We start from the raw sequence: 21,737 nt of genomic DNA on the forward strand, positions 1-21,737 counted from the left end.
ATTCGGTGGATGTTTCTTGTGCCTGGAAGTTCTACGTGGCACGCATGAAGAGATTTTGGAAGACTTCTCAATTGTTTGTGAACTTTGGACCTGTGAATAAAGGGAAGGCCTTGTCCAAGGCTTCCATCTCAAGATGGCTCTCCGGCTGCATCATGCACAGTCATCGGCTGGCTAACCGACCTGTGCCGGGACGCCCGAGAGTACCACTCCACCAGAACGATTGCTGCAACAACGCCGTTCCTTTCTGGTGTACCCATGCTCAACATCTGCAGGGCTGCAAAGTGGAGATCCACGCATACCTTCACAAGGTTTTACTGCATTGACGGGGATTCCAGGGAGGAATGCAGAGTCGGCCAGGCAGTGCTACGCAACCTGTTCGCTTGAGGTGAGTCTGTTCCAGGGGTAAGTGTTTTTTTTTTCTAAAAATAAAACTCATTTATTACAATACTACACTAAGGCCAAAGTTAAATATTTCAAGGTAAGTGAAAATACTGTAGTACATATATACAACTCACAGGTAACCCACCATGGCTTAAACACTGCTTTAGAATCACTAGCCGTTGTCTATACAATACATGTATACACCAAAGCAGGGAAAACAGTTGTCAAGCACATATCGCTACATAAGCCTCATCATTTTAGGCACCCAGCACCATATACTAAAATATCTGAAGTACAGCCCTAGCCTGTACCATGTCTTTGGGTGCCCCAAAAGGTTCCCGAGGGGGAAGGCGAGTAGTCCAGGAGGGCCCACTTGGCTAATGCAGGAAATGTACTGGAGTTAGTTAGTGCAGGGCAAATGCAACATGCAAAAGGGGGTGTAGGGGTATTAAGTTGGGTTTCAGTGAAAGGAGAAGCAGCTTCTATCCCTGGGATTCACAAAGATGACTGACAGAAGAACTGAACCGGACACCACTGTCCTGGGCCAGGATAGCGCTAAGGTAAGCAGGACTTTGTGCCTAATGCAAACCCAATGGGGAGATGGGCGGTTCAAAACATAAGAGATTTCATGCCTCTGAGCCCCTAGAAAGGTAGAAACTGTCCCAGGCGACATATCGCTGGGGAAGACCAGCCTCACCATTGTGGTCTCAGTGCAGGGTTGTCAGGTCATAGGTTTGAGGGCGTGGATCGCCGGTCGTCTTTAGGTTCCTCCAGAGACCTCAGACCATGGGGGGTGAGGGGACACATCCAGATCCACAGCTAAGTTTTTTAAAATCAAACAAACACACTACAACTGTTTCAAAACATAGAAAGCATCATATTCCAGCACATTTTCATCAAAACTCCCCAACTCCCCCCTTAAACTAGAGCCGATTCTCACATGTCGTTTACGAGAGCATCATTAGGTAGCACAATACTTAGGCAGTCATCATCCGGGTCCTTTGTTTCGTTGTCACCCTGGTGAGGGTTTGCCAACGAGGCCACCAGTTGCCGCCAGGCCAGCAAGGGCCCTACTTCCTCCACGCCCCCCCTGGTGACCGCTTCAAACCAGACTACAGATTCAGCTTCCGCCCACCTCAAGAGGTCCGTCCACCATAACTCCACCCTAGGTCTGTGGGCCGCCTTCCAGCCGATGGCAATCCTACGTTTGGCCAAAACATAAGCCAGGTCCTTCATCTTGCTTATGTGTTTCAAATGCCGGGATCTAGGAAAAAGCCCAAGCATGCATGACCAGGCCGATTCCGCATCCAACACCACCCCCCCACCTGCCAGTTTCGTCTTGACCTCGTCCCAAAATCTATGCACCTCCGGGCAAGCCCAAAACATGTGTAGCAGTCCCGCATTCTCCTCCCCACACCTGGGGCATTGCTGCGTAGTTGGTCCCCCAAACTTTGCAATCTTCCCGGGGGTTAAATAAGCCCTGTGGGTAACGTACAATTGAAGCTGTTGGAATCTCGCGTTTCGGGACACCTTTTTGTGGTACCTCTGGGCCCGTTCTCACTGCCCATCCGTCATGGGTCCTCCCACCTCCTCCTCCCAATCTTGTCTCAATTGGAGCAACTCCTTCCCTGCCCTTACTCGCAGGAGCTCATATATCCTCGATATTTCGTGCCCGCCCTCTGATACATCATACATGGTTTCCAGGGAGGCGTCTGGGTTTTCCGCTAGCACTGTCTCAGGCCATCTTTCTCTAGTCTTTTTCACAAGCCTAGTGTAGATTATATATTGGCCACCATGTACTCCCGTCTCTTCCTGCAACCTCTGAAAGTCCACTGCCTCCCCTTCCTGTCATATGTCCCCGAGGGTGGCTAAGCCTACCTGTTCCCAGTATCTGCGGACCGATTCAAGTAGTTGAGAGTCACTCCCGCTCAGCGCCGCCAAAGGTGCCTGCTGGGAGTACGGCTCCGAGTCCCCCCCAATCTTCCATGTCCTGTGCCAGATCTCCCAGCCCAGCCTCAGTAGCCGCCCCTTGCCCACCAGTTTGTCTCTGCACAACCACACCACTTCCATCAGAAAGTATGGGGCTGTATCTCCACGCAGGAGCCTGGCTTCCGCCGAGTCTTCAGCCGAGAGCCACCTGACCACGTACTGCAGCTACCCCGCCAGGTAATAGAGTTCAAAATTAGGCAGGCCTATCCCCCCCTGTCACAATGGTTCTGGAGCTTCCACAGAGCAACCCTATTCCTAGAGCTGCCCCACACGAAACCCCTGCACACGCTATGAAGTTTCGCGAATAGGCACCTAGGTATCAGAAACGGGACGTTTACGAAGAAGTGCAAAAGTCTAGGCAGGACCACCATGTTGAGCAAGGCCGCCCTCCCCATCATGGTCAGGGGCAATCTAGACCAAAATACCATGCTGTTCTTGATCCCCTCTATCGCCTTTTCCGTGTTGTTCTTGTGTTCTGCCTCGACCTTGTGGTAAATGTTTATTCCCAAATACCTAAATGTCACGAACTGCCATGGTATTGGCAGGACAGGCAGCCTCTTCACCGGGACATTCCTGTATCTGCCCAAAGGGAACAGACTGGACTTTCCAGGGTGCACCGATATGCCCGAGAGGATAGCGTCGGTTCTATTACCTCTAGCACATACTGTAGGTTTTCCTCTGGGAAACGCAAATAAAGGACCATATCATCCGCATATAATGATATCAGATGCTCTCCACTGGCAGTGCTTATACCCACCTCCCCATATTGTTGTCGCAGGCATATTGCCAGCGGCTCTAATGCCAGTATATATAGCATGGGTGACCAGGGGCATCCTTGTCTGGTCCCCCTGCAAAGTTGCCAAGAATCTGAGACTGTGGACCCTGTCTTGACCCTCGCCTTCGGGGTGCTATAAAACAACTGGACCTATCTGAGGTATCCAGGTCCCATTCCGTACCCCTTCAGGACCGCTTTCAGCCAGGGCCATCGTACCGAGTCGAAGGCCTTGACCGCGTCTAACGACACTATAGCCAGCTCGCCCGTATCTTCCTCAGTTTGGTCTATGACATGGTGTAGCCTCCTGTGGTTATCGGTGATGTTCCTACCTGGAACATATCCCGTCTGATCTGGGTGTATCAGTTTCTTAATCACCCTCTTCAGTCTATTAGCCAGCACCGCCGTGAGTATTTTGCTGTCCTGGTTAAGCATGGACAACGGTCTGTAAGACCCACACTCCACGGCCGGCTTGCCTGGTTTCAGGAGTGGGATGATTACAGCCTCACGGAGGGACAATGGGAGTTCTCCCTGCTCATAGGCCTCATTGAAAGTGGCAAGCAGTGGCTGAAGCAACTCTTGCTGGTATGTTTTGTAGAACTTGCTGGACAGCCCATCCGAACCCGGCGCCTTGCAAGTGGGCAAGTTCCGAATCACCACCTCCAGCTCATCCGAGGTGACGGGTGCGTCTAACTCAGTGCGTTCTAGATCATCCAAGGTGGGCAGCTCAATGTCCCCCAATGTGTCCAGTATGTCTTGACACATATCCTCCCCCGTGTCCTCATACAAGTGTCTGTAAAACTTAAGGAATTCCTCATTTACCTCTTTCTGGGTGTTGCATATGCAACCTCTCTCGTCCTGAATCTCACTAATCACCGAGCGGGGGGTCTCACTCTTATACAGCCAGGCCAGCAGTCTGCCTGGCTTGTCGCCCCCTGCGTGTATCCTCTCTGTATATTTCCTGTAGTTGAGCCTGCACAGTCTATCCCAGAGTGCGCTGCAGGACAACTGTAGCTCCTCTACTTTGGTTCTATTACCATGAGCGGTGCTCTCGCAACGCGTGAGATCCTCTACCTCCCTTTCCACCTCCTGGAGTTCCCTTTCGACCCCCCCCCCTGTAGCCCCTTAGCTTGGGAAATAGCTACCCCACGCACCACCACCTTAAACGCTTCCCACAGTGTGCCCACAGAGCTTACGCTTCCCGTATTTATATCAAAGTACTCTTCGATGGCATCCCTCAGGCCCTCCCGAAACCCCTCGTCCTGCAGAGCTTCAGTCCTAAGTCTCCATGTAGGGATCCGCGGTCGTGGGAGCTGGTGTCGCCAGACTACCACCAAGGGCGAGTGGTCCGATAGTACTCGGGCCTTGTATTCCGCCCCTTCTATGTCTCTCACCATCTCGGCTGTTACAAACATGTAATCTAACCTTGTGTGCAAATCATGTGGCGCTGCGTAGTGTGAGTACTATCTATCCGTGGGATGCAGCCTTCGCCACGGATCCTCTAGGCCTAGGTCTTTCAGTAAGGTACTCAGTGCTTTAGCCGCCGGTGCCGTTTTTCCTGCCCTGTCCTTGGACCTGTCCATTCTGGGATCTACGGTACAGTTAAAGTCCCCCCCCACACTACCGTACTCCCTGCCAGGGAGCCAAGTTTACCGTAGAGGGTCCTAAAGTAAGCCGCTGTATCATTATTGGGGGCGTACAAATTTATGATGTGTACTTCTCTGTTTTCCAAGAGACCCGTTACCACCACCATTCTACCCTCCGGGTCCACCGTAGAATCAAGCACCCGAAACGGCACATGGGGTGCCACCCAAGTAATAACTCCTCTAGCATACGCCGAGTACGCCGCCCCCACAACAGTGCCCTTCCATTTCCTCCTGACCACCTCCAGCCTTTCCCTAGTGAGGTGGGTCTCTTGCAGCAGGGCTATGTCTACGCGCATCCTCCTTAAATACAACATCACTTTATTACGTTTAAGGTAGCTGTTGAGGCCCCGTACATTCCAGGTCACAATTCTGAGATTACCCGATGCCATCCGGTCGGTCTATCTCCATCCCATCCCTTCCCATAATGCTCCCTACGTAGGGTCGTTCCCTGGCTCTTTCCCTTCTATTCACGAACAGTGCCCTCCTCCCCCCTTCCCCAACTTCACACCACTGCACACAACTCCCCCCGCCAACCCCCAACAATAGCCCAGCTCCATCCCTGGATCTCAGGCCTACCCACGTCTGGACCCGTCTCGTGTCTGAGAACAAGGACCCTGCGGGGTGTCACCACTCTAACAGTGACCAACTAAATATACTACTATTGGGTGCAGAGGTTGCTCCCCAGGAGCTCCTAGTCGTCTATTTAGGAGAAGTGAATTCAACGGGACCCGCCGGCAGATACCGTGACTCCCCCCCCCACAAGCACAATATCATACTATATTCCAGTCCCAATGTCATAACTATGGCCTCACGGGCGCCTCTGCAACGTGCTACTTATCTCCAGCCGCTTCTGTCTGGGCATCCGATTCCTGAGGTCGACCTTGCATATCCAACCATTCCATCGCTTCAGTCGGCGTCTCAAAGAAGAGGGATCTGTTCTTATGAAACACCTTTAACCTGGCGGGGTAGAGCAACATGTAGCGGTGGCCTACTTCTCTAAGCCTCCTCTTCACCGTTCCAAAGTTCATTCGACTCCGTTGTACGAGCAGCGTATAATCCGGATACGCCATTATATTAGCTGACCCCCCCCTTTCTATCGTGCCTCCTTTCCGGAAAAATTTGAGAATCTTCTCGCGGTCACGATAGTTCAGGATCTTCGCGATCAACGGCCGCGGGGGGGCTCCTGGAGCCGGTCTCCTGGTCAGGGCCCTATGCGCCCTTTCGACCGCGAACCCCTGGGTCAGCTCCCCGCCTGTAATCTCCTGCAAGAGCATAGTTTCAAAGAAATCCGTGGGGTTCAATCCTTCCATTCCCTCCGGAACCCCCACTATGCAAATGTTGTTGCGCCTGGCGCGCCCCTCTGCCTGCTCTGTCCTCCAAATTGCCCACTCGTTGCACAAGGGCATGAAGCTCCTTGGCGTGAGTATTGCACGCCTCCATGGTCGGGCCAACTCCTTCTCCAGTTCCCCAGTGCGCTCAGCGATCGTTCGCACGTCCTGGCGCAACAGGTTCACCTCTTCTCGGACCGCTCCGATCTTAAGGTTTAGGCCCTCTTGCAGCTGTTTCATGGCCAGGCCCAGCTTCGTCTCCCAGGCCACCTTCAAGTCAGCAATTGCTGCCAGCACCTCCTGGATAGTACCCGGTGGGTCCATCGCCGCCACGGGGGTGTCTTTGCTCTTGCCCCCTTCCGCGCCCGAGGGCGACCTAGCATAGGCCTCCATCGTGGGCTGTTTGATCCGGGGTCGCACCACCTTGGAGGACATCCTGCTGCGCTGGTTGGGCCCACGCACCCAGCTGTATCTTCAGCGCTGCAGAGTACCTCACAGGGTTCACTCGCCGGCCCCTTCACAGCGAGGTTCTGCTGAACCCGGGTTCACTTTGCTAGCCAGCCACGATCCAGGGCCTCCTCAGTGGGGGCTCGCCCTTATGTTCTTGCCTTCAGCCAGAGGCGCATGCGACACGTCTATCTGGTTGGGCTCGCCCACGTTCCGACCAACTTTGTCTTCCTCAGCTCCACGGACCATTTATGGCCCTTTGTCCACAGGCGGCCATCTTGGGTGCTGCCCTTCCATTGCACGACCACCACCACCTTCTTCGAAGTCTAGTTCCGTGGATATGCAGTCTCGCTAGTGGGGAGGGCACTCGCCATGTGCCCCCCACTTTCATGCGCCCTTGGATGCACCGTGGGCTCGAAGGTCCGCCAATAACCATCACTTCTTCCCAGGATCAAGATCGGATCATCGGGAGCTCCTCCAAGGAACGTCCTCTCACGTAGCCATCAAGCCACGCCCCCTTCCAGGGGTAAGTGTAAATCCATGTCAGACCCCATGCTGGAGAAGGTTTAAGTTACTTAGATGTAACTAATGTTCTCCAGCATGGGTTTGGCATGGATTCACATGCGAACCCTCCCTCCAGCCCTTCTGCGGCTCTTCTTGGTCATACTGCCACTTTACGTGCTTACCTAATCTGAAGATGGCTGCCAGAGGCGGGGCTTAGGGAGAGGATTGTCATTCGATGGGGGCAGTATGACGCAAAGGACAGTGATTGGTTTAGAGGAGAAATACAATTTTAAAGTGACGGTGAAACTGTTTTTTCTTTTACCAGGGATTCCCAGCCTGACGATGGGGAATATTCATGAGCATGTGAATACATGCCAGACCCCTGGTGGAGAACAATAGTTACAGGTAAGTAACTTAAAACTTTCTTAGCATCTCTATTGTTGGTGTGTCTTCGGATGTGCTGCACCTTCGCAGCCACGTTTAGTGTTGTGTGGGGTCTTTTGTTTTGCGAGTTCACTCTTCTTTCCTTTCATTTCTGTTAATTATCCCTTAATGCAAGGCAGGTTCTTCTGATTGACGGTGGTTTGGTTATTTGACCCTAAGGATTGGTATGTGCTAGAGTGTGGCAGGCTCGTTATCAGGGGGTGGCAGCCCCAGATGAAAGGTGTCTAATTTGGATGCGAACATTGTTGTGTGGGTTTCTGGTTTTTCTGGCATTGAGGATGTGAAGAACTGGGCCTTATGTTTTCTTGCATCGGAGATGGAGAAAGCCGGTATGATTGGGTGTGTCAGGCCCAGATCCAAGTGTGCCTACCTTGGACAGAAAGTGTTTTTGTTTTCTTGTGGTTGAAGTGTGTGTGGCATGGGTAAAGATGGTGTGTGAAGTCCAACCGGGTTGCAGGATCTCTGTTTTGTGTGCTTTACATCACATTAAGATTTGGTGATTGTTTTTTTTCCCCTTGTAAAAGAGGGAGATGTGTTATCTAGAAGTGCATTTCTTGAATGTATTATGGAATGTACAACCTGGAGATCAGGAGATTCCAGGTAGGACTGTTAGGTAACGCACAGGAGCCCTTACTGAAAGTATTTTACTTAACGGCTCTCCTATGTAACCTTTCTACTTTACCCTGTAACTACTAAAGCAGCTCTGATCTGAACGTACCTGGATTCAGAGTGCTTCTTGCTTCAGTGGTGACTATCCTTATAATGGCAGGATACTACAATAAGTGATTATAATACTTTTTAACTTTAAAACGGAATGGTTTTTGAATAGGCATTTCTTTGCGCATGTTAATACAAAATAAAAAATACATTTTTACCTCTTGAGATTAGGCAGTAAGAATAGTAGAGCTTCTTCCTCTGCCGCTGATAAGTGCTATCTGTGAATCTGTGTGGGTGAAAGCAGGGGTGCAGGCTCATATGTGTCTATTTCCTATGTTTTGTTTGGAGTATTTTAACTTCCCATTTTCTTTGGTGGGAGTATTTGCTGTTTTTAGGGAATAGAAGGGTGTGATGCACTGCTTTTCTCGGTAGGGCTGGGATTGCCAGATAACCCCAAGCCAACAGAAAGTTTGTGGTACTGGCTTTTTCCTGGCTAAACCCGTGCCTTCTGGGAGTTGCAGTGTTGATTTTCTTCATTTGAATAAGTTTGACTAATGCACTTGGTGATGATTTGGACAAGAAAAGTTTCGGATTGGAAAGCTGGTGTTCACAATGAAAGATTTTGTTGTTTGGCTCGAATAAAAAACTCTGCAGCTGGGAGTGCATTCTGTGTTTTGTGACTTCATGTGGAACTGCATCTCAAGTTAAATTCTCTCTTAGAATGCCACGTGACTATGTTGTGCACCTGAAACCATGTCACTGGGATCTCACTTACCCAATCCTATGCTTTCTTTTGAAAAACCATGAGTGTCAGTGGAAAATAAGCAGGACTGCAACTGCCAGAAATAATTCGTTAAATGAAATCCTAGCCCTGGAAAATACATGCACGGAGACGGGGAGATACCTGTCCAGCTCACGCTCAATGAAATCATTTTTGACCGAGACCTGTTATTGGGTCTTAATGGAAGGATCTCGTTTGTCAGGGGGTTGCACATGCGAGTCGTGCATCTGTCATCGTCACTGTTCCTATGTCCTGTGCTTCTTGCTCGGCACAGCTCTGCTGCTGCCATCATGGCAGAGTCCTGCTTTTGTATTCATGTCCTAATCTGAGTCCAGCAGCTTGGCAGCGGGTGCCTTATCCGTGGCGGCGAGAGCACCCAGCTATTACTCCCTAAATGCTAACTCATTCTGAAGAAGTGAGCCGGGCTCGCTCCCCTGCGCGTTCACAACAGGAGCTGGCAGGCTGTGGCGCCAGCAGAGCGTAAGCCGTCTTGCTGTATATAATTGGGGGTGTCCTTTTCTTCTGTTTTAGAAGTCTCCGGGATCCACATGTAAATAATGAAGGTGCTGTTACTGAAGGACCCCAAGGATAATGAAACCGGATCGGACCCGTACATTGAGGTGAGAACCCGCTGCAGCACACTGGCAATTCAATAGTAAGGGCGATTGGTGAGCTGCATGTTCAATGTTGCCAAACGTCCTCGCGCCACCAGAGCAACTGTTTTCAGTCCAGGTGTTTCCGCTTTGACTTTTAATGCAGTCGCTTGTTATTTAGTTTACATTATTAGGATGGCCCTCTGTGCGGATTAGTTCACTTTCAAACAGGTGCGATGACAATCTTGCCCTGGTTAGAAACGGGATAAGCCTGCAACCTCCCCTTCCCATATCCCCCACCTGGCAGATGGATATAGCGGGCTCTCCCCAATAGAGTCATGAAAATAATAGGTACAAATGTCGCATTTTATGGAACCATTCATGTGAGCAATGGATTACACATTCCTAGGATTTACTAGCAGTTTTCCATGGTACAGGTGCGGTATTTCCATACTTGAGGCCAGTGATAGGGGCAGGCTGTGGTGCCTGGAGTCCATGGTATTCTGAGAGGGCCCCTTCCTTGATCATGAAAGATTCAAAGTCAGTATTCGTATGAGGTGCGTTCATATTTTCTGTGATTTAGTGGGAGTGAGTGAGTGAGCATAGTGAGGAGCCCGAAGCAAGGTTGGGGAGGGGCGACGATGGATGTGCCCTCGAGAGCATTTCTTTTAAATAATGGATTAATATGGTGCGTTTTATTTGAGAGAACATGGTTAAACAGCAATCAAATGTGCAATGCGTTCTCCTGGGTAACATGAAATGAATACAGTAGATGGATGGCACGCCACCAGCAATACACAGCAGCAGTGGCGTCGCTAGGGGAGGTTTGGGGGGGGCGCCCCCCCTGTGAATCCCTTTGCTCCCCCTTATGCCCCCCCAACCTAAGATGAGCAGTGACCATATGTTTTCCCCCTACTTTTGCCTGTGCCCCTCCTACTTTTGTCTTTGGCCCCCTCTGTGCCCCTCCTAAATTTGATTCCCGACGACGCCACTGCACAGCAGCATTGTATAACAATTTCTAAATCCCTGACAATTGCCCTGTAAAACACGTGTTCATGCTCGCTGTGCCCCATTCAGTCAGTATTGTTTCTGTAAAGTACACGATTGTCATGCCCCTGTCCACAATAAATGCCAGTTTGACCCTGTGAATATATGCCAGTATTACCACTGTAAAATACTTTAATGTTGGTACCCACAAAATATTCCCGCACGCTACTGAAAAACAAGCATTGTGTGCACCTGATGTGGCCCACTAAACAAACACACGCTCGCTAATCTCACACACACACTCGCTCAATCCCCCCACATGCATGCAGGCACACTCAATCTAATTCACACAGACACATTGCATAGCATTCGGAACACCACAATTACGGACACTTTTTGTTTTACCTTGAAATGCAGTGCTTTTTCCTTCACTCTCCTCTCACTCCATGGCTCTGGTGACTGCAGGTTAAGGCCTGGTCTCGCAGGGGTGACGGAGTTCAGCAGCACGAGTGAAGGCCAGAATGTCCACACCTCTGTCCTGGATCAAGCAGTGCCTTTATAGCAAATCTTAGCTCCTCTACCTGCATTGAGGTTCAAGGCAAGCATATTATTGAAATAACCGGCGGCCAATCTGGCAGTTGGAGAATGCACTGGTGTGTACTTGAGGGGCCCAGAGGGGGTAGATTCTCTATGACCACTCTGGGTCTATCACTGCTTCAGACGCTATGTAACTGCAGCTCACTTACTCATGTTTCTACCGAAAATAATTTCTGTATCAACTGGAAATGTGTGCACCCGATCGAAACACTGGCTGCAAATTAGACAAATGTGTGTGCCACATCACTGATGTAATGATTAATAAAACTTACCAATAACACAATGGGGGAAAAAGGGCAACCATAAGTCATATGTCGTATGTCATTGTGCTAGCTAAAATATAATAGTCATCATTGCACTGTGGTGTACGTGAGTGCAGGGCAGATGTAACTGAGTACTGAGTGCCAATATGGTTCTGCATGGTTTGTGGCAATGACACATGGTACATGTTCATACGAAGGGGAAAGCCCCAAAATATATTAGACACAGGGAGAGCCACTTGTCTGAAGAGGCTGTCACTGTGTGTGTGTATGTGTGTGTGTGTGTGTGTGTTAGAGCGTGTGTGTTAGAGGTTAAGATGTAGTGGGCAGTCCAGTGAGTTCTGGGCTGATTCACATTGGTTAATGTGGTGGGGATGGTGTTATCAGGGGAAAAGCTGCTATGTGTCTGGAGGTCTGTGTGTTTTGTGTAAGGGACTAGTTGGCCACCAAAGAGTTGATTAGTTGAATGGAAAGTGGTTTAGGGCTTTGAGGAATCCTTGTTATTGGAGTTTTAATGCCATTGTAGAGGAGCAGCCGCCTACTACCTGTATGCTGGCAGCCTGAAATTGTGCCATGCTTGACACCAGCAGTTGTGACTATTCCGTGTCGAACCTTCGAGAAAAGGTGTCCACAAAGAAAACCTATCAGATGTATCCCCAAAGAAATGACCATCTCTTGGAGGAGATCCCCGAAGGAATATGAAAAAGAGAGAAAGAGAAGTTGGTGACATCACAAGAAACGAACGTGACGCACTGAGAAGAATGGCTGAAGAAGAAGCGCAGGATGAAAATAGAGTTGGGCACACAGTTCTGGAACTATGATAAGCATGTGCCTATATGCCCTTATATTCCCAGAGACGAGAATACATTGCAAGGCCAAGTTCAAAGACAGTTTTCATGGCAGAAGGCATGGGTGATGAGAGATGTCGGGCTAATTGGGTGGGGAGTTACAGTCCAGTCCACCCCCTGACACCTGGGGTATGAGCTTATGTGCTGCTAGCAAACCGAATGTTCCAGAAGGGCACGAGCGTGCCAACCAATTGTAGAGAGCCATATAAGGAAGGGCCTTCTAGTTTGAGAGCCAATGATGAACTGTGTTTCTAATAACTGTTGAAGAGGACTTGCACTACGGGCGGGCATGAGTTGTCCACCTGACCATAGAGAACCAATTACAATCCACCCCCTTATAGAAAGTATACTTAGATGGTCCCCTTGACCCAACCACAACCCTCCGTAGGTTTTTCTTATTTGCCACATAGTATGATGTCACGTATGACAAGTTTTTACTATAAAAGTATTCTTTATTAAATGCTTCGAGAGAACGCTGTGTGACGTCTGTTGATGTACATGTAACTCCCTGTTTTAGACAATTGATAATAAAACAGTAAACAAAAGTTGCCATCTTCCTGAGTTGGTTTGATTATTTGGTGTAAAGAGTTACTCTGCATCCCATCCAACTGCATGATGCGCTACCCGCCAAGGGCTCTAAACTCAGGTGATAGCAGTGGTAGGATGGTTCAGACCCATCAATCAGTTCGCTCCAGAGTTTCGGATGATCAGATATCCTCTGCCATCTAGCTGGAAGATCGCTGGGTTTCCTGTGGAGAACGGCAGAATAGAAATCTTGCAAGAAAAACTGAGATGGTGGGCAGGGTCGCTCTTTGACGAAATCCCTACCTGGTATCCACGGGCGCTCTGCGGACGGAAGGCGAAAGTGGTCGGTCGGAGGAGGAGACGATACCGAAGGCCTTGAGTCAAAGAACGACCGAATGGTGAGTATACTGAGGAGGAATGGCAAATTAAGGAGACAGGGTTGTGGTAATTTAAAAGTAAATGGACATTTTTTGTGGAGATAGAGATGGAAGTGCCCAAAAACCTGACCCAAGGGGGTCTAGAAGAAGTCATCTCACACGCCAGTAGGAGTCTCTAGGTTACATGTGAACAGTTTTACATAAGGAGATGATTTGAATCCTGTGACACGATAATTGAGTAGGGACAAGGAGAAAAAGGGTAATCGCAGAGTATTTTTAGTAAATGTGTTAAGTCGACTAGTCTGTCTGTGTTGTGTGTCGAGTTAAAGGGTTGAAGTGACAACAGTTGTGAAGGAATTGAAACAAAGTTAAGGAGCTAAAAAGACTATCTAGGAAAGTGGTTGGCACTAATCCAGCGATAGACGGAGATAAGTGGAAAAGTAAGAGTCTTGAGCGGCGATTGTTGGAGCCGGGGTATAGTAATCCGATATACGCACCGCCCGCCTATAGCAGTAACGATAGTCCAGAGGAGAGTAAGAGAAAAGAGGAGTTCTTTAAGATCATACAAAACAAAGAAAAGAAGACTGATTGATCAAATGCATCGACAGAATTCGAAAGAGAGAATAATAGATGGAAAGGGGAAAAGGACAATGCTGAAGAGGTAACGCTCTTGCAGAACGGATGGATGGGAGGACAGATATTACTCAAGCCAGGTGGGAAAAGCATCAACGAAGTAAGGCAAAGAGAAGATGAAGACAAACAGATTAGAAAGAGGTTGAAGGAAGATGAGCATGAAAGACAGAGCAAGGAGCGACGAGAGCGGATGTATCGGGAGGAACAAGAGAAAAAATAGGAGCGGGCAGAGGAGCAAAGAAAGTATCATAATAGGCAGAGAGCAATAAAAGATAGGGATAGAAAAGAAAGGGAGAAGAGGGGAAGCCCAGAAATTAAGGGATAAAAGGATACAGAGATGAAGAGAAGAGGAGAGTAGAAGTGAGTAGTGAAGAGCGAAGACAAGCCGAGGAGAGAATTAGAAGGAAGGCAAGAAAACATAGAAAATTAGGTGAAGAGTTAGAACGAAGAAGGAGACAGTGGGACCTTGATATTAGCCTTGTTTGTAAGGAACCAGTAGAGCCAAGCCCAGCAATACGATGGGACAGAATAGAAGTTTCTTCCGTTAAAAGGAGCAGAGTCAGGGGCATCTAGAGTAGCATTAGAAGAAGAAAACTTTGATATAGGAAGTATCGGAGACAGGATCGATAAAGTCTATCAAGAATTAAAGGAAGGTAGCAAATCTGGAAGCCGAGGGAAGGAAGACCATTCCCTATTATTTCAATCACGAAGCAAAGAAGAAAATCCATTTAGCCTCAGGCATAACATCTTATCCTTAAGCAGGCTGATCTTAGATAAGGGTGACGGGGATGAGAGTCGCACTAGTTGGGGACTAGATATGTCAGATGTGGAAAGAGAATCCTTCCTTGGGGAAGGGAGAGGGAGCGTGTGTGCCCCCGAGGGAAGCTTGCATATGGACAAAGAAGTAAGATGGTCTGATCTAGAGCAACCTAAGGATAGGACGCCAGATCCCATAGCATATCCAGAGCATCCCGGAGGACTATCGTGTAGCGAAAAAAGGGAATCACTGCCATGTGAGCAGGTTAAGATCGCTACCAGTAAGGAGACAGAGAGGGACAATTGTCCCTGCCATGGATAGACAGACGATGGGAGCCGACTGTGGGTTAGGGTTTACGCAGTTTCCCTTATTGGAAAAAAGGTTAACGAGACTATAGTATATTCTATAGCCGCTGATGGATAAGCATCATTTAAGGTGTAAGCTCCAGAGTTTGACTTCGGGCGCTGGGAAATGGATATATGAGATAGAACTAGAACAAATGACAGGAGGAAACACACTGGCCACAGGGGACATTAAGGGTCTCCTGGCAGCTATTCTTGGGGAAAAAGCTGATGACATATGGATGAGAGCAGGCAGTTCAAGTGTGACAGCACAAAACACAGCGCACAATGGAGCACCATTCAGGAATTGCAGAGCAGATGTTTGGAGGGCTCTTGGGGTGCAATATCCCAACACATCTGATATGGATGCAATTATGACACATAAGATGAAGGAAGATGAAGACCCTATTGCAGGACATTCAAGAGCATTGGCAACTTGAAACATGTGAGGCGTGGGAAAAAACAGTGGCATTGTTTTACCACATTTTATGTCGGGGGGGGGGAGGGGTTGCCCGAGCAAGTACAGAAGCAAATGAAGAAACAAGTGGGAGAGAATTGGAAGTGAAGCCGTGGGCTGAGATACAATTGACGATAGTGCATCACTGTCTACTATTGCAGAATAAAAACAACAAGAAAGAGGCTAGGCAAATTGAGGAAGCCAAATTGGTTCAGACAAAATAGTTAACATTTGCCATGGAATGGGTGGTATTGACAAGCGGAGAAGGATTGGGAATGCAGCAAGCAGTGGGTGCATCGCAGGCAAATAATCAATGCCTGATGGACCAAGTGGGAATGGGTTCTTGACACTAGGCAGCGGTATGGGCTATAGAGGAAAGGGTGGATTCCAAAACAATCAAGGTGGGTTTCAAAATGCGTAGAATGAGAGACAGAATGTGCAAGGAGGATTCTACCAAGGAGGACTAGTCAGGCGGCCTCCCCCTGTACGCTGGACTTGCGGGATGACAGGGCACATTGCACATGTATGTGGGAGTCAAGGGAATGTACAGAATGGCCAATTCTCAGAAGGGGGGACAGCTTATCCTCCACCATATAGCACACAAACTAGGGAAGGGTTTGCGTAAGATCAGACCGTGTATTAGACACAAGAACCGCAAATGCAACAGACACAGCAACCAGATCAAGTACAAATGAATCCACCGCAAGGGCAGTCACAACACACCCCCATGCAGACACAACAGTATGCAAACACGGGACAATTACTAACACCTAGAATAGGAGGTGCCACTGTGGTAGGGGGAAATCTTATCACAGGTACGTGGGCATGCATGTACCCAGAATAGGACCGCTCACAGGGCGACTTGATTTGTCAGTACTGTCGGTGACACCAGACCCCCAAGAAGAATCGAGGATTGATGTTACGATAGGAGGCAAATCTTTTTCCTTTCTAGTAGACACTGGGGCTACTTGTTCATGTAAACGAGAGGAAAAATATCCAATGTCAGGAATTGCCATGAATGCTCAAGGGTTCTCTGGAGCTATCAATTGAGTTCCTTTTACTGATAAATTACCAGTCTCTATAGGAGAGTGTGACATGTCTGTTCCATCATTATATTCACGACAAACACTAGTTATCATTTTAGGAAGAGATTTGATGACAAAACTTAACATGATTTAATTTACTGACGAGGGAATAGTGTGTTCCACTCCCGGAATACACTACTTACATGTGGGCGAATTCATACTGGCATTCACAGGGCAAATGGCTCTGCGAGGCGTTCCAGTAGAGCCAGACGTTTTTCTTTATGGGTTGAGCATTCTACTAACATTGCTACCTGGTTTTGTTGGGAAGACTGTGAGGATACCTGACAAATTCTCGTTGAGACCACAGATACCTATGGACGATGAGGGGGACAGACTATACCTCTAGAGTTAGAAGCAGCCATAGTACGAAGGGAAATGCCGATGCTCAAAGGAAAGGATGATGAGGGTAGACCATGGAGGACAGTAATCGCTCTCTAAGAAGGGTACAGGTTGACTGACATTACTGATGATGATATGTTTAGAGAAGACCCAACAGGCGATGAAGTAGTGTTCTTTATGAGCATAACATACTGGCTAAGAATAGAGAAAAGGGAATTCCTACAGCGAATGGCAATAATGCGGCAGCGTCCAGCATTTTCTTAAGAGGACTTGGAGAAGGTGCCCTGCGTCCTACGGACTACCGGCCCGTATGACGTAGGATTAATAGAGGGAATAGGGGAAGTTAAAATAAAGCTGAAGCCAGGAGCGATTTTACCTCGAGCAAGACAGTACCCTATGTCCCAATGGCTAATAAGGGTGTATCCAAGACCATTTCAGCACTGATGAAACAAGGTATTCTGGTGCCATCAGAATCATCGTGAAACACTGCGGTTTATCCTATCAAAAAATCAAAGGGAGGGCCGTGGAGATTCATAGAAGACATGAGACCGATTAACCAGATTGCAGATGGAAAGTTTCCTCTAGTTCCTAACCCGGCAACAATACTATGCAGTATCCCAGTGGAAGCACGATATTTCACTGTGATTGATTTGGAAAATGCGTTTCTCTAAATCCCATTGCACAAGGACTCGCAAGACTTGATTTCATTTACGTTCCGCCAAATTTGACTGAAACAAACTAAGCTGCCTCAAGGGTACTGTGAATTTCCATCAATACTTAACAGGGTCCTCCTGATGGTCCTAGGCAATGTTGATTTGAAAAGTGCAGTAATACAATACGTAGATGACATTTTAATTTGTAGCACTACAGAAGATGAATGCAGGCAGGACTTGATTCAGTTGATGACTATCTTAGCAGACAAAAGATACAAGGTAGACAAGGAGAAGCTACAATATTGTCAAGAAGAGGTGTTATACATAGGAATTTTGATTTCACATGAGGGAAAAAAGTGACACATGAAAGAGCTGAGGCGATTATGAAAAAGGCAAAACCGCACACAGTAAAACAGATGCAACAATTTCTGGGACTATGCAATTATGTTAGAGCCTGGGTGTTTTATTACAGTTCATATGCAAGACCCCTTTTGCAGGTTTTAAAGAAACCACAGGTGAACAAGGAAAAAATAGAATGGACTGAGGAGATGGAGGAAGGGTTTGACGAATTGAAGAAAGCAATTTGTCAATTATGCTGAGGAATTTCTTTTTGCACACAAATGGAACAGTCATGATGGAGCTTACACATAGGACTACATTGGGGTACAAGTCTCTAGCGTATTACAGTGGGATTCTAGACCCAGTTATGAAAGGACACTTTCCCTGCAAACAGTCATTGGCAGCCGCCACTTTCGCAATTGAGAAGTTTACAAGTATTGTCATGGGCTGCTCTGACTCTTTGTGGAGCATGCCCTGTTGGAGATTTTAGAGAAACCCAAAGGTACATTGACATCTCAGAGAGCTTCAGCCTATGAAGTAATGATTTTTAACCCAACGATCAAAATTGTCAGATGTAAAATAGTGAATCCTGCCACATTTGTAGCTGAGCCAGTAACGGAAGGCGATCATATGCATGACTGTGCAAATTATGTTGAATTTTATGATGATATACCTTGTGTGAAAGAAAATGCTTTGCCACGAGAGGAAATTCTCTTTATTGATGGTTCTTCAAAAATGTATCAGATTAGTGGAGAAAGGCATTTTTTTTTACTTTTATTTTTGTTGGCAGAGGTTTACAACAAACACATATGTCAGAGCAGAAGAAAAAATCCATATACACAAAGGACGTAATACAACAATTGCAAGAATAATACAGCAGCAAGTGGGGGATATTCAATTATGGTGCATTCTGGCGCAGATGTAGTGAGGCATAGATTGCCAGGCTACCGCCTCACTGTTCAGCGGAAGCGGCAGAATTGGTAGTGCTCATTGTCGCGCTCGAGAAACACAAAGGGCAGGAAGTGACGGTGTTCAGTGACTCCAACTATGTGACGTCAACCGTACACGCAGGACTAGCACATTGGAAAAGGAGGGGCTACCTCTGAGCGGACAGCACTCCAGTGCAACTCACATCCTTATTGGACAGGCTTATTAAAGTACTGCAACTCCCAGTAGGCATAGTGGTCATTAAATGCTCCGCACACACTAAGCAAACAGATTTTATTTCTTGTGGAAATGAAGACGCAGAAGCCAAAAGGGTTGCGTATTCCCCAGATAGCTCAAGTTTCGACACTCCAACTGTCAAAGAGAAAGAAGTCACGATTATGGTAATGCAAAAAGGGTTTAAAAATGTGCCAAAGACCCAATTAATGGAGATTCAAGTGAGTGCACTGCAGGAGAGCAGGAGTTATGGAAACAAAGGGGGTGTTCTTTAGCCTCCATAGAAGCATTATGGCAACAGTATAGGACTGGAAAGCCGGTGATGCCAGTAGCATTGTTAAAAGTAGCACTTGAACAGCTGCATTACCCCGCGCATATCACTAGGGAAAATCTTGCTGCAACGATTGCAGAAGACTGGTTTATTCCAAATTCGTTAGAACATGTTGCATTCTTCGTATTGAATTGCATCGTGTCTAAGGTTTACGGCTGGTTATACACTGAGAAAGATTATAGGAGTAGTACCTCGACCGAATGGTCCTTTTCAGCATTTACATATTTATTATGTTGATATGCTGCAAGTGTGTAATGGATACACGTGATCCGATAGTGGTGTTGTGTCCCTTCTCTAGGTGGGTCTAGGCCGGTCTCTGTACACACCCTGATGCCACTTTAGTACATGAAATCTTTCCAAGATGGGGTGTGTGTGAAGTGCTGAGATCCGATAATGGGCCACATTTTGTTAATGAAGTGTTCAAACAGATAGGACTATTACTGAGTATTAAACACAAGTTTTCTTCTGCTTATCACCTGCAAGCAAACGGGACATGGGAAAGACTCAATGGCCTCCTTGAATAAAGGATTGCCAAAATCAAGCTAACTTTGAAGTAGGGATGGCTATATTGCCTGCACTCAGCTTTATATGCCCTAAGGAATCAGCCTGGTTCGGACCACCATCTTACCCCACATGAACTAGTGAAATGGAGGCGAATGGGAATGCCTCTTACACCTCCATTGAGGAGTAGAAGTGATGCCCAGAGTGCAGCGAAATTATTAGGTGATGAACTGCACAAATATTTGACATGTATGCCCTCTAGCATCTCTGTCATTTCAGAACAACTCACACGTCAGAGGGGTCGGTCTCCGAACACAGATGAAGACAATCCAGCAACCGAATCTCCTGAACTTTTATCGGCACCTAAATAGTTTGTTGGTAACACCGTTCTGATTAAAAACTTCACCCAAAAGTAGCACAAGCCACGTTTCAATGGCCCCTTTGTCGTTGAAAATATAACCCCCTCAGCAGTAAAAGTCCAAGGCATGCAAGCTTGGCTTCATTTGAACGACGTGAAATTGTACAACGGCGAGACCGTCCCTCCTACTGTTGCTGATCCAGAAGCAAGACAAGAAGAAAAATGTCAGTGTATGCAGACTCGATCAATGACGGAGAAGGACGATAAACCAACTAGATATTAAAGGCATATTTTGCATTTGGACTGTGACTCCTTCGGACACTCCTTATAGATATTAAAGCGGGAGTGCACAGGAATCTTGAAAACATGAACCTTAGAAATCACATGGATCTGTCAAAGTTATGCCTAAACGACAGCTCCTAGTTAAGAACTGCAAACAAGAGCAATACCCAGATTCCTTTCTCACTGATTATCTATTTGGTTAGCCCTATGGTGCTGACCGATGGGGATGTACACATGGCTATTTGTTGTTTTTGTTTTTATCCTTCAAGCTTATCCTGCTCTTGTCAGAAGAAACGTTTTTTACAGAATCCTAAAAATGGCCTGTGATTAGGAGGTTGTTAATTGTAATCATTGAGCATATACTGCAACACCAGGAGATATTGCAATTGCTGGAGTAAAAAGTTTTTTTTTCCTTAAATGATTATATTAGAAATGAGGAATGATGAGGCAAATACGATTTTAGGGAATGAACGAGCATGACAAAGCACCAGGTTGTCGAGAGAGGTGGATGTCTATGGTCTTATGCATAGTGTACAGTTTCTCTTTGTTTTTCTGTTTCTCCTGCTTCACACTCTCTATTACATTGGTCTAAAAAAGACAGATGTCCCTTTGGTCCTCCCCACTACAGGAACTACTTCTGATTTGTTTATTTCCACTGAAGCAGAGGCCCCTATGAGCCCCCACTAGGAGAACTGCTTTTAACTTGCTTCATGAGTATTACACAACCTTTGCATTTGGGAGACACAAGAGAAATGCAGAGGAAGATAATGAAGGGATAAACACTTAACTAGATAATACAGCACAATTGGGTAATAAAATGTGGTATCAGCCCAAGAAAAAGGTGGGAGAGAGACCATCTAAGGAGGGTTGTTACGTGTGTTCCCTGCTACCTTGTGCTTTGGGAACCTCTGAAATATTCATAGCCATAGAAGTATCTGTGAAAAAAGCGCATTGCCTGACACAGCTTGCACTTTGCCTGACAAGACGACAGTTTCAAGGCAGAACAGCATCCATGGTGTGATCAATAAAGTGACATCTCAAAGAAAAGACAATTACCTGCAGGATTTGAAGACAACAGAAGTCAGAAACAAAGCATGAAATAATAAAATATGAACAACCTGGAATGAATGGAGCTAGAATAAAGATTGAAGAAAACAAGATCCTGCAATGCAAAGATAAGAATGGGAAGGAAATACGAGAATGTTGGGTAAGAGGTCAACTTCAAATCAAAGCAACAGTGCTCACTCATGAATGATGGGCTGATGTGCTGGTTGTATGCAAAGCAACAGCATTAACTGGATAGTGGGAAGCCGTTGTGGCAAATGCAGAAAAAGAATGCAAAGATAAATGGCCGAATACTGTAA

At 47.2% G+C, this 21,737-nt stretch overlaps 1 protein-coding gene across 12 annotated transcripts in view; it reads left to right on the forward strand.

The window, feature by feature from the left end:
• Positions 1–21,737, forward strand: part of UROS (uroporphyrinogen III synthase) — a 1,119,872-nt gene that overhangs the window by 182,452 nt on the left and 915,683 nt on the right. For all 12 annotated transcript variants that reach the window (XM_069611496.1, XM_069611501.1, XM_069611504.1 and 9 more), the window contains exon 2: positions 9,481–9,569. In XM_069611496.1, the coding sequence (XP_069467597.1) occupies positions 9,507–9,569 (63 nt within the window). In that variant the 5' untranslated portion in view covers positions 9,481–9,506. The remainder of the gene's footprint in view (positions 1–9,480; positions 9,570–21,737) is intronic.

This window comes from Ambystoma mexicanum, chromosome 8 (assembly GCF_040938575.1).
Source record: "Ambystoma mexicanum isolate Mex_15411 chromosome 8, UKY_AmexF1_1, whole genome shotgun sequence".
Classification (NCBI taxonomy): domain Eukaryota; kingdom Metazoa; phylum Chordata; class Amphibia; order Caudata; family Ambystomatidae; genus Ambystoma; species Ambystoma mexicanum.